The following is a 13,360-nucleotide window of genomic DNA, read 5'->3' on the forward strand; positions in this document are numbered from 1 at the left end:
GTCATTTCTGATCCGAAGGTATGAATTGCATAACGCCACGTGGATGACCCAACCGAGTGGAAATCCCAGAACGACGGCCTCCATCGGTGGTGTCTGTAGCCAATGAGACATCGTCCACATCGGAGAATACTGAAGATTCTAGACACGACTCAATCGGATCAACAGTTGGAAGAAGACAACGATTACCTCCACGATCAGAAGATACTTGGGATGGATAGGCAAGAACTCTTTGAAGGGATTGAATACTTTTCGCCGCGTCTTTTAATTCTTCAATTTCTGTAGTCATTTCACCACCCGAATCCGAATCGTGACGGTGATTCTGAAATTGTGATTTCGGTAATTTGAAACTGTTTTAGTTGGAATTCGTGAGCAAGTTGAGCTCATTTTTCGAACTACCGTATTTCCTCCAATAGAAGCTCACCCAAACCGTTAACGTTGAGCTCAATTATCTCGGTTTCTGTGAAACATATCAAAAAGTTGTCAACTGGTAAACTTTTTATCATAGTATCATAAGAATTTTATCAGTTGACACAATCTTGATATCTTTCATAGGAACCGAGATAATTGAGCTTAAAGTTGATGGTTCGGGTGGGCTTCTATTAGAGGAAATACGGTATCCAAATTTGAGTTAAAATGTAAAAAAAGAACTCACAACTCTTGACCTTGACGTTGATGCAAACTTTGGTAGAGACAGTAACAACTTCTGAAGAGCCTCCACGTCTATCTGAAATTCAAAAATTCCAGAAACCATAAATTTCTAGAATCCTATTACAGATGGCATATCCACATTAGGCTCACTGTTAGTTTTCCTCAGATTTTGCTGAGATGCTCTTCTAGTTTCACTTCGTTCCCGACTAGCTCTGACCATACTTCTGCGTCTCTCACGTTGACGTTCTCTCTCGTTGAAAAAGTTTAGATTTGCATCGCTACGTCTTCTGAAGGGATGAGGTTATAGAGTATGAAAATAAATGCTGTAAAACCTGTAATACAGAAGGAGCGTTAACTTTGAGCCACTTTATCTGGGTTCCTATGAAAGATATAAAAAAGTTGTCAACTGATAAATTTTTTATCATAATATCACAAGCATTTCATCAGTCGGCAAATTGTTGATATCTTCTACAGCAAAAAAGTAATATGAGCTCAAAGTTGACCGTATGGGCCCTTCTATTACAGGTTTTACGGTAGATACCCTAACCTTGAATTATAGAAAGAGTTCCTAGTGCTCGGTGATACGGTAGCCGATCTTTTGGGTCTTGGCACAGCGATGACGGGCGGCGGTGGTGTGTCGGTTGAACTATCCGAGTCATCGGCATCGTTCGGGTTGAGCATCGAAAAGTTGCGGGGAGAGAAAAAGGAAAATATAGTGGAAATCAGAGAGGGCTCCAGAGCTGGCGGCAAGGTAGCAGTTTGAAACTTTGAGCTCGAAAAAAAAATCCTTCTCTGAAATGCCGTTGTCATCTGTTGTTTCTATCGAGTCTCAGAGGAACAGAAAGAAGAAAAAGAAGAAGTATGAATTGAACTTTGAAAAGTGAGAGAGGCAATACTGCCAGGTGTAATTGACTCTTCTTTGTTGTGAGAAAAGAAGAAGATAAAGAAGATATTGGAGAAGGAAACAGGGAAACCTAGGGAAGAGAAGTAAAAACGAGAGCTAACTTTTTGACCTTGGGACAAAACCAGGCTTTTTGGGGATTCGATAGTATCCTCCATAATTTTCGATTGCTTAGAATTTTAGAATGTTAGAATTTTAGAATTTTAGAATTCTAGAATTTCAGAATTTTAGAATTTTAGAATTTTAGAATTTTAGAATTTTAGAATTTTAGAATTTTAGAATTTTAGAATTTTAGAATTTTAGAATTTTAGAATTTCTGAATTTCTGAATTTCTGAATTTCTGAATTTCTGAATTTCTGAATTTCTGAATTTCTGAATTTCTGAATTTCTAGATTTCAGAATTTTAGAATTTTAGAATTTTGGATTTTCAGAATTTTAGAATTTCAGTATTTCAGAATTTCAGTATTTTTGAATTTCAGTATTTTTGAATGTTAAGATTTTAGAATTTTAGATTTTTAGAATTTTAGTATTTCAGAATTTTAGATTTTTAAAGACAGAAGAATTGTTGGGTTTTTAGAACTGTCAGATTTATAGATTTTCTATAAATTGCTGAAACTGAGAAGTCTCAAAAAGAAAAAATTTAATTCTCGATTTTCAGAAACTTTAAGCTTTCTTTGAGAAAAAAATCAACAAATTTTTCCAAAAAGTTTTTGGGGAAGATTCTGAAGATAGATTCGAGTCAATCAACAAAAAAAATCTGAAATTGGATTTTCAACATGATTGAAATCTTTGTCTTTGGCGCTAGATTCAAAATAAATGAGCTTTACAGACGATGAGAATGCCGCTGGTCACTTGTGTGTACTCTCTGATTTAGAATCAGAAGATCACTATGACGTCACTAGAATTCCGAAGACTACTACTAAAAAATGTCAGACGGGAAAAAAGAGGAAAACATTTCCAGAACTGATAACTCGACGATGAGGGCGGATACAAGATGTGATAAAGGCCAATGAGCAGCCAGCAAGACAAAAGTGACCAATCAATGCGTAGTATCGGGCTGGGCGCCCCCAACTTGATGAAGGAAAAGTAGTAAAGACGACAGCTGACGTGGAAGCTCCGTTCCAGCTGTCTGGAGCCTACCTGATGGCCGGAGACGCAGCAGCCGAGTGACAAGACCATCACTCAATTGTGGAGAGGGGAGGGAAGGTCAACTTCAATGGTTACAATTAAAAGCGCAGGAATCACTTTATGAACGGCGAGCAGTACATTTTACAGAGAATATCGAAATGAATACATGTGAGATACTAAACTGAAAATCATATATACATTAATAATTGTGAGTAAATTAGTGGCATTGAGAGAGAGTTGAGAAATCGACACATTCTCCGTCGACGGCCGAGAAGACTGAGTTCGGCTCAGCACATTGATGTTTGATGAGCTGACCATCGGAACATTTGTGGTATTCACGAGAGCACAGAGCGACCGAGAAGAGCCCATCGACTTCGCAGTCGTAAGTAGCCATTGGCGCATCACGAATCAACAAAGTCTCTGAAACAATGCAGATTAGAGGAAAGTTATGAGATATCAAGTGAATACCTTCTAGTTGACATTTTTGGGAGGTTTCCGGATAATCACAAATAAGCGACTTCTCATTGAAAACTAGGTTTGACGGACATTCAAAGATCTCTTCCTTTCCGTCTTGACAAGATAATACGCGTGGAGTACACTCGAGAGCATAGAGACCATTCTCCATGTTCACACATGGAGTCAGCTTGGAATCCTGTTCTCCATATCTAGAATATCCAGAACTCTCCTCTAGTGGTTCTCCTGATGACTCGACATCGCATTCTGACACGTTGCGTTCATAATCGCACATTTGGGTTCTTTGAGAGAATTTCAGTCCGTTGGGGCAGAACATTACAATGGTACGTCCATTTGTACAAGCGGTGAACGAGGAGGAGCATTTGCCATACGAGAAATATCCATTCTGTTCGCAAGTTGGTTTTGGCGCCTCGACTCCGGAACATCCAACAACGTTTCTTTGCCAATCGCAAACTTGAAGAGAAGGATTGAAGAAGAGTGAAGATGGACAGTCCATGACGCGGGGGATACCTCCGGAGCAAGTGAGGAAATTTGTTGAGCACTCGCTGATTGGGTAGATACCATCTGCGACTCCATCACAAGATTTCGTTAAAAGTCCACTTTCTTCTTCTTCTTCTCCAGACGACCCTTCTCCGTAAGCTCTATATCCTGACGTGATGTCTTCTACTGTAGTTGTTGTTGGCTCCTTCTCACACTCTTTGATAGAATCCACCCAGTCGCATTTCTGTCCGTTTGAATCGTAGTAAAGAGGTGTTGTGCAGACAAGGAAACGAGGAGAGTTCGAGGTACATATGAAATAGGCACTAGCGCAGACTTCCGATGTGTAGACACCATCTTCTCGGGATTCGCAAACTGAAATGGGAAACAATGAAATATGAATTTTTGAATGAGGGAAGAAATGAACCGTTTTCTAAAACTTCATCGCCGGATGTTTCGATTTCAGTACCACTTCCATCCTTGTTATCACTGCCTGACCCGTCTCCAGAAACGTCTCCAGAAGCATCTTCGGAATCGTCTCCACTAGCATCTCCAGATGATTCTCCAGATGCGTATTCTTCTCCGGTGGATTCGGTTTCGACGCTACAACCCGCGATGTTGTGCTTCCAATCGCAAATCTGTTCACTCTCGTGATACGCGAGATCAGCCGGACAGTCCATTACTCGAGCTATTCCACCGAAGCACGTCAGAAACTGTGGCTCGCATGCACCAATTGCATAGAGACCGTCGGGTGCGTTAGTACAATCTGAAAAACACCAATATTCAGCATTTCAGTCTCAAAACTGCGATTCACCTCTTAAGAATGATTCTTGTGCTAGCGCGATGATTATTGTGATGAGAAAAGTGGCGATGACTGTCTTCATCTTCTGAAAATATGCAATTAGGCGATTATTTTTATGAAAACCTGAATCATAACAAAAAAAGGAATGAAACCGCAGCACAATTTGAATTTCTGTTAATTGGCGGTTATTTTTCAAGGAAGCAATAGCAAAACTTTGCTCAGGTTTTACAACGACGTTGCAGATTACTGTAGATTTTTTTTCGAATTGCGGGAAAACTACATTTTTTCATGTTTCTCTGTCGCTTCAAAGCTATTTTGAACTTTTTTCAACTCATCAATCCTTTCTCTCTTCCAGAATGGCATCGATGCCACGATCTGTGCTCCGCGACATGCTTGTCACACGATACATTCCGAACACGGAAGAAGTGGAACGCGAAGAGCTGGAAACAGTGCGCGCTGGTTGCTCGGTGGTCCAGCCGAAACGCGCATTGCACAACGAGGACCTCATCGAAGGGAATGGAGAAGATGTGGAGCTCGTCGAAGATGAGAACTATCAGTCTGTGCACCGAATTGACGAGACACCAAAACTAATCATCAAACGACAACCAATAATCCGAGATGAAGCTGCTAAGGTGCTCAATATCCTACAGAAAACACCAGTTGAAACATTGCGCACTGAGAAGCACGACTATTTCATGACACGTTGGTTCCATACTTCGCGCGACTCGGAGAAAGAACTTGTCGAATACGTTCTGCTTCATCCTAACTGTCGGCCATACTTCTTTGCGATGCAGTGCCGACAACTCGCTATTGATGATCTTCCGGAGCTTATTCTGGTGAATTCATCGGGTTATTAAATATGCATTTCAATGTTTTTTTTTTCAGAAATCACTCCTATCCGAGCCAAAAGAAACCGGCCAGAGCCTCGCGAGATTCGCGATACGGACGACGACTGTGATGCCGTTCCACGTTCTGTACGAACTGTTGGAGAACATGGTGGTGCAGAATGAAGGGTTCCAGATATCCGATGAGATAATCACCGCATCGATAACTCCACCCGGTGGTAACAGAGTAAGGGTTCACTCGATTTGAGGCTTTCCCACAATTGGAATTTGCAGAAAACCACTCGCCGCCTCCAAACGAGAAACTGCAAAGAATACGGAGAATTAGAGCCAGTTCTTGACGAGCACGGCGACCTGGTTGCTTCGTCGGCTTCAATTACATGCTCTGTGGAACGAAAACGCCATGTGCAAGTGCAAATCACATATGTGAACAATTCGAGCTCGAGAGGTTCCAGAATCAAAGTGAGTTTCTCTTCGCTCCGTTGCTCCTCACTCAAAAAGCTTTTCAGTTTATCGAATTGGAACAGACGGTCAGATGCATGAATCGGAGAGTGCTCATCGTGGAAGAGCCAGTTGAATTAGTCGAATTTGAAGTCGAGAAAGATATGATTCCCCTGAAAGACGGGGTCCCGCCAGTGGAAGATCTCATTTCATACCTCCGGTCTTTCGATGAGTACCAGTATAGTGATTAAAATAAGAAAAATTCAAGTAGTAAAACTCACTAATCTGTATCATTGTATATGTATGAAAATAACCACAGTTCTCTTGTTGAATATTTCTTCAACTAACCACCATTTTTATATATTTCCCATCCCCCCCCCCCCCCCCCATATTTAATCACCTCACATTCTTTCGCACAACTATTTTCGTTTATGTTCAACATGTATATTGCTTGCTTCTATTTTGCCGTTACATACCGAAAATAAAGTTACTGAGGCCTATAAAGATCTTGATGCTTCTTTTCAGGTGTTATTCTATCACATTTCGTCGTATTTCCAGCTCTACAATTGAGAGTTCTCGCATTTGAACCAGCCGCCATTATTTTTTCTCAATGGAGCGTCATTTGCAAACATCGCAGATTTTTCTTTTTTTCAAGAATTTACCTAACTAAAAAGGTTTTATCTGAATAAATTCGCTAAAAACTTCATTTTTCATGAAAAATAAAAATTTTTAGATGGGAGATGCTCCAGAAAAAAAGCGACGAAAGCTGACGACAGCTCTGAAAGATGCGATCGGTGTATATTCTCAAAAACCAGAAGAAAACACCGAGAAACCGATTGCTCTCGCTTTAATCAGTAAGAAATTTTCGATTTTCTATATGTCATAAATTAATTTGAATTTTTAAAGGTGACAACAAGTCAGCTCAAGATCTACTAGATAAAATTCAAGCATCTCGTCGTCCGCAAGCGATTCTCGAGGTTGCACTGAAGATTTGTAGAGAGAAAGTGAGTTTTGAAAAACAGAACACTCATATTTTCACCGATTCAAATTTCCAGAAATCTGAGGCTCATATTGAGGAAGCATTCCTATCAATTTTCCGGAAACATTTTTCTATCCTTGGAATCGATTCCGCCATTGCTTGTTGGAAGTTGATTCAGGATAATCTAAATGAGTCAGGATCCTTGTAAGTTGTTAAGAACCATATCCCTTTTCTATAGAGATTTTTCCAGAAGCGAAATTCTGATCGCCACCGAGTTCATCAACTCATCAAACCTTCTCGGTCATGGATTTGGCAAACTGTTGCAAGAAATCAAATCAGGCCTGCCATTGGCTATTCAGAAGTCGTGGAATGAACATCGCAGAGGTTTGTGTTGACTATGAAAAATCTTGTAGCGTTGGAGATTTCAGCTGATTCCTTGGCTCTCGCTTACGCACTAATTTCACTGGTCTTGGCTGAAAATGCATACGGAGATAATAATTCAAAATCAGAAGATGTTTTCGAGTACTGGAAGAAATCAGTGCTTGTGGAAAAGTCGATGAAGAAAGACTACGGAATGATGATGATTAGTTCTTTGACTGGAGACGAATCTTTTCAAAAGTCCCTTTCTTCCGAAAACGAGATTCCTGAAGACGAGCTGCAATTAGTAAGAAATCGAACTGTTCACAAAAATCTCGACCTTGTGTTTTAGCTCTCAAAAATATACACCAACCACTTGGAGTTCTTTAGCAACACACTCCATCAATCAAACTGTGTTCAATTGCTTTCGAAATCTATCCAGTCTGGTTTACAGTCGAATCAGGTATATTTCTTAGAAAGCCTATTTAAAATACCGAGTCATTTTCAGTTGATGTCTCTATCGAATCGTTTAACCACCTCTGAAGTTCAAATAACATCTGTTATCTATCAAGCGGTGGCTGTTGCCTTCCGATGCTTCTTTGAAGCTACCAATGCCGATATAGTCTCAATTGATGACTTCGAATCTTTGAAGTAAACCGATATCACTCATTTTCATTCCCCTTATGATTTAATTTCAGGATGAAAGAATTGGCGAAGTACCTTTCTACGATCTCCGAAATCAAAAGCCGCCGAAACGTTTCTAGCAGAAATGCCAAGAAACTAGCTGATTTTCTAGATTTTATTATCTCCGTCGCTGACAAATCATACGATAGCAACTATCTTGCAGCTCTCTCGATACTTGTTTTGAATATTGCGATGGTTTTCGAAGATGAAAGAGGATGGAATGTTGGTAGAGAAATCTTGAAGGACGTTCCAATGAATGCACTCGAAAGACTAGTAAAAGGAGCCAAAGGATTGGATAACCAAATCGAAAAAGCTCTGAAAAGTGTTAAGAAATCAGCCGACGAGAAGCATGCCCCAAAGAAGTTTGTGAACAGAACAGCACCAGAAGTCATTGAAAAACTCGAGTCATCCGATCTATCGGTTGACGAGTCGATTGAATTATTAGAAGGAGTTCATGTTGCGGAGACGAAGAAAGAAGTATTCGATGCTGTTGTCAAGTTTGTTGAAGAGCTTCCGGGAGGAGAACATTTGAACGAGATGAAACTATTCAAACTTCTTATCGAAATGTATGGAGGAAGTCCACTAGAATCCCTGGCTCTACAAGTTGTATTCTCCCGAATTGTTGCTGATGGATGGACAGATTTCGATAGAACTCCTGGAACGGAAAAGAGTGATGAATCTTGGTTCGCAGTGCTCGTGGAAATGATTGATTTTTTGGATGTGGCAATGAAGTCGGCGAAGAATTCAATCATCAAATCTTATACAGCACTCTACTGTCAATTGTACAGTCAAGTATTGAAGAACAGTCAGAAGTTTGTAAGGAATAGTTTGAACGCTGTAGCTTCGCGGACACTTAGTGTTGAAATCGAAAGGGGATTCATTCTTCGTCGTCACAAATTGAGTCAGGATGTTTCTCGATTAGTAGATGGGATGAAACGAAATGAGTCGTATTTCTCTATGGTAACAGTTTGAATTCCAATCAGTTTGATCATTCTATTTACTTTCAGCTAGCAGCTTCTATCATCGGAGACGCTGTCTTCTATGGATCGGACAGTCTGTTGGCCATGTCGAAACTTCATTCATTGGCTGATAAAAACGCATCTGGTCTTCTCGCAACTAATCTTCCAGCGGTCGAAAGAACGAGATACAAGAAGTTCCTGTCTACGATTACAAGGGCTTCCAAGAGAGTTTACTGATTTTTTGTTGCTTAAATGTTGCTTTTTGTTGACAGGATGTTGTTGATTTTAATAAAGTTCCATTAACCTACTTAGTGGCTGGAGTTATAGAGAAAATTATGATAAGACAACAACTCTGGCACGATGTTTTAGCGCATTTGGATACGGTCATGAGAAAAACCGTGCAAATGTTGCAATTTAAGCTCCGCTCTCTGACTCCGCCCACATTTACCGGAAAATTGTTTCCCAGGAGTTTGCGGGGTCTCAAAAAGACGGCTGTTTGCAAATGACGATCCATTGACAGAAAATTATAGCAGCTGGTTCCAATGGGAGAACTTTTAGTTCTCTAGCTGGAAATACGAGAGTGTGAATAACAACTGAAAAGCAACATCAATATCTTTATAGGCCTCAGTAACTTTATTTTCGGTACGTAACGGCAAAATAGAAGCAAGCAAATTATTACTTATAAACGTATACATCACAGAATCCAATGCTGGATAGTCTTCCGATTGGTTCCATTTGGAATTCGCCTTCCATTTCTTGCAATCCTTCTCCACATTCACAACCATTGAATTGATTTTTTCAAAGTCCGCCTTCACTTTTGAAAATTCGGTTTTCTCCAACCACGCCTTCGCTGCTGTCTCTCCTCCCCATTTCTCAGCTGCATGTTTGATAGACGGTGGGAAGTCACTGGCTGCAACAATCCCCTTTGTTTTCCGTGTAGATCCATGCATGATCTTGGGTGGAGTCTGAGGTGGAAGATCCGAGGATAGGGTAGTGGATACGGTGGATACGGTACTCAGAGATGTAGTTGCACCAGTGATCGTTTCGTCGGTGGTGACAGTGTTAGTCATATCAGTAGGGTTGTTGCTGGCCGCCAGTGCCAGAGCTATGGGCCTTTCAATTTCACGTGATTTGCATTAAAAGCCAGCGAAATTTCTAAGCAGGCAATATTTGCCTGTTTAAGATTTAAACCGGCGTCAAACGCCGCTTTCTTTTTGAGAATAGAATTTACCTTTTGATTCACCAATATCCCCTCACTGTAGCTTCAATTTTAATTATCTCAGTTCTTATGAACGAAAGCAGAAAACCGTCAACTGATAAAATGCTCCAAATGTCAAGAAAAACATTTCGGCAGTTGACAGTTTGGTCAGATGTTTTACAAGAAGTCAGATAATTGAGGTTAAAGAGAGAGAATGGGAATTATAAAATATTAGAACGAATTTGGTGTTTGAGAAGTTACCACTAGTCTTCCATTAATAGTTATTGTGATTATGTCTGGATCGAGGTTTAGTTCAAAAGTAGTTGTTTAGCTTTTTAGAATTTAAAGTTGTAAACTTTGATTCTCGGGACGTCAGAATGCAGGTTTCAAAAAACTCCGAAGTTTAGGGATCTTGAAATTTTAAATTTCAAAAATTTAGGAATCAAAACATTTTTGATCGTTCAATAATGTAAAGCATGACAGTACAGTAACTCCAAAAATAGTTTTTGAAAAACGATGAAAACACTGAAATTTCCAGGAAATTCAAAAATTCTTGAATCCTGAAAATTCGAAGTTCGGAAACTTTCAGGAAAGTTTAGAGTTTCATGAAATCCATAAACTTTCAAAATCACACAAAGACTTTTTAAAATTCGGAAATTCTGAAATTTCGGAAAACATTTTTCAAAAGCTTCGGACACCAGATTTTCAAAATTACAAACATAATTCCAGAAGTAATCAAATATTTCGAAGGACTAAAAATATCAATTTCATTCCATTTCACTGTTTCGGATCATCTGTCGTTTTTTTCTTTTTCAATCTTTTCTCTATGAAGTATTTTCTATTGAAAAAATCATATTTTAAAAACCTGGCGTTTAATGCCTGGGAAAAATTTTGCGGGCGATTCACGCCGCTTTGAAAACTGGCACTGGCGGCCAGTGCAAAAATTAAAAGCGGCGTGTGGCGCCAGAAAACGCCGTTTTGGCCAGCCTAAATATCAGTAGTATACATAGAGGTTTCGCGCAAATAATAATTGAAGAAAGTTATAGTCGAAAATCCAAAAGTTCATATATGTTTGTTCGGAACTGTAACTCGGTGTCTTCGAAAAAAGAACGTTTAAGCACGGTGAATAATTCACGAATAGCGCACAACTGGTGATTGTTGACGCGTTTCTCGTGCATCGATAAAAAAGCAAAATTCAAAAAGTTAAAAAAAATTAATTTGTTCGTGAACTGACATTGTGGATGGTTTTGAGAGTCTAGGCATCACTCCTTTTCCCTCAATTCTTCCCTATCTAGGTCATTCCACCCCAATCCAAGCCAAAAATTCCACACCAAAAATATCACGCCGAATAAATAAGCAAAAAATTTTGGAAAAAAAAGTAAATTTTAGCCAAATCTACAGTAATCTGATCCGAATCTGAGTGATTCAAAACCTATATCCTCCCTCATTTTTGAGCGTTTTCGAAAATAATTTATATCAAAATGTTTACGAGAAAATTCTGCACAAAAGTTAGTTAATTAGAAAAATTTATGATGAACGGTATTTTAATAGATCCCCAAAAACCTCGAAAAACTGCATTTTTCAGTTGATTTTCTGAAAAATGTATTTCCTCCTTCAATTCTTAACCAAATTTGACGCTTTTAGGCTCATTTTGTGTGTTTCCCGAAAAACCTATTTTTTCACCCATCGCGAAAAGCGCCCACAAATCCGAAAAAAAATCAAATTTCGTCAATTATTCACCGTGTTCCGTAGAAATACAACGGCGGTTTTTAATAGGACGCCGCCCTATACGTTGAGCCATTTTATTTTTTGAGATTCTGAGATTCTGAAAGTTTAAAATTCTGAAATTCCAAATTTCCATACTTGTAACGGGCCGGGCCGGGCTTTTTCCCGAATCTCGGAGGCCCGGCCCGGCGGGCCTGTCATTCCACAAGTTTTGAAAATTTCAAAAAACACGTAAGGGGGACCCTTATGTAATTTTTTTCGATCAAAAATTTTTTTTCGAGTTTTTTAAAAATATTTTTTGATCAAACAGACAAACAATCCAAAACGCACAAAAAAATATAGAGAATTGTATTGAGAGCTCAAAATTCGGTTCAAAATGACAAAATTTTTGCTACCGGACCTTCCGGGCCCGGGACTTGAAATTTTCCTCAAACACCCGGGCTTTGGCGGGCCGGCCCGGAATTTTACAAGTATGCAAATTTCTGAAATTCTGAAATCCTACTGTCCTTACCATCAAGCATTAAACCGATCGATTTGAAGCCAAAAATCAGAACGGGAAAACGAAGAGACATGAGCATGTGTCTCCTATCATTTCTTCGTACGTTCAGTTGACTTCGTACGTTCAGTGCCAACCCCCAACAAAAAATAGGCATCGGCCAAAACGGGAAGAAAAGTTCAAGATTCCAAATAGAAACAAGCTTAGCACCCTAAATCGGCGGATACCTAAAAACAAAGCCCCCTAGAAGTCTAACTGACACTATATGCCAAATTAGCTATTGAAAGTACTTCGAGCCCTTAAAAAGTACTTTTAGCTCTCAAAAAGAAGTTAAACAAATTCTGTAAAACCCCCAAGAAAATTTTGAATACCTATGCAGAAAAAATTTCCCCTTTCTGACAACACTTAAAGTTTTATGAATTCCAATTTTTGCAAAATTTTTTGGCTCTTTATGTATAATGTGTCTCTAACCGATTTTGGATTTTTTTTTTCGCAATTTTAACTGTAAATGAACAAAATAGCCGAAAACGCGTCAGACGAAAAAGTTCACGGGAAAAAGCATCCGTACGTGAATTGGCCCTTTTGCACCCTAACTCTGAGTATACGAGGGGGGAGTTTAATTACCGGAGATGAGAAGTGGGTAAGTTATTCTAACAGCGTGTGGAAGTGTCAGTTAATTGACAAAGAAGAACGAGCTTTGGAAGTGCCGAAACCTAAATTTAACGTGTCTTTGGTGGTCTATCAAAGGAATGGAGAAAACATGCTGGTTCTGGTAAAAACTCGGAGCTGTAGTGGAAAAAAAACTGATGGCAGTAGCCGAAGGTCTCACAACGTCAACTACTGTAACCTAAAAATAAGTTTGTTTTCCGGATTTATCATCTGAATTTTTGTGCATTTTCAGTCAATTTTTTTCACTATCAAAAATCTTTTTAGGTTACGGCAGTTGTCGTTGTGAGACCTTCTACCACTCTCACCGGTGTTTTTCTACCACAGCTCCGATTTTTATCAGAATAATAGAGTGCCAGAGAAACCAGAAACCTCTATTTTTCAATAGAGGGGAAGATACTCTATTGGAAAATAGAACTTTTGCGAAGTCAATATTAACTATGATCGGCCCCCTAGGGAAAGTGAGCGATGTCTAATTCCTGCATATCTAACGTAATTCCTGCATATCTAACGTATTCCTGCATATCTAACGTATACTGTACTCCCCTCTCCTCTCACATCTGCCCCCATGGGTCCAAATGTT

General features: G+C 39.4%; 4 protein-coding genes across 4 annotated transcripts; 2 read left to right on the forward strand and 2 right to left on the reverse strand.

The window, feature by feature from the left end:
* Positions 1–2,894: 2,894 nt before the first annotated feature.
* On the reverse strand, positions 2,895–4,512 carry CBG05204 (the record flags this gene model as incomplete). Its single annotated transcript, XM_045243670.1, has 3 exons — positions 2,895–4,003; positions 4,056–4,394; positions 4,443–4,512. 3 exons carry the CDS (start codon positions 4,510–4,512, stop codon positions 2,895–2,897), a joined length of 1,518 nt encoding a protein of 505 aa, XP_045092879.1.
* A 274-nt stretch (positions 4,513–4,786) lies between these two features.
* CBG05203 lies at positions 4,787–5,964 on the forward strand (the record flags this gene model as incomplete). The annotated part of the gene is made up of 4 exons (XM_002641243.1): positions 4,787–5,266; positions 5,316–5,501; positions 5,549–5,734; positions 5,782–5,964. The coding sequence occupies 4 exons, from the start codon at positions 4,787–4,789 to the stop codon at positions 5,962–5,964; spliced, it is 1,035 nt and encodes a 344-aa protein (XP_002641289.1).
* A 482-nt stretch (positions 5,965–6,446) lies between these two features.
* Positions 6,447–8,929, forward strand: CBG05202 (the record flags this gene model as incomplete). Its single annotated transcript, XM_002641242.1, has 9 exons — positions 6,447–6,567; positions 6,620–6,717; positions 6,769–6,896; positions 6,943–7,076; positions 7,121–7,356; positions 7,402–7,512; positions 7,558–7,700; positions 7,748–8,693; positions 8,741–8,929. The coding sequence occupies 9 exons, from the start codon at positions 6,447–6,449 to the stop codon at positions 8,927–8,929; spliced, it is 2,106 nt and encodes a 701-aa protein (XP_002641288.1).
* Positions 8,930–9,246: 317 nt separating this feature from the next.
* Positions 9,247–9,789, reverse strand: CBG05201 (the record flags this gene model as incomplete). Its single annotated transcript, XM_002641241.1, has 1 exon — positions 9,247–9,789. A coding segment is annotated over one exon (543 nt), but the record flags the coding sequence as incomplete, so codon positions are not given.
* Between the last annotated feature and the right edge of the window lie 3,571 nt (positions 9,790–13,360).

Source organism: Caenorhabditis briggsae (genome assembly GCF_000004555.2).
Source record: "Caenorhabditis briggsae complete genome, chrIII, whole genome shotgun sequence".
Lineage (NCBI taxonomy): Eukaryota > Metazoa > Nematoda > Chromadorea > Rhabditida > Rhabditidae > Caenorhabditis > Caenorhabditis briggsae.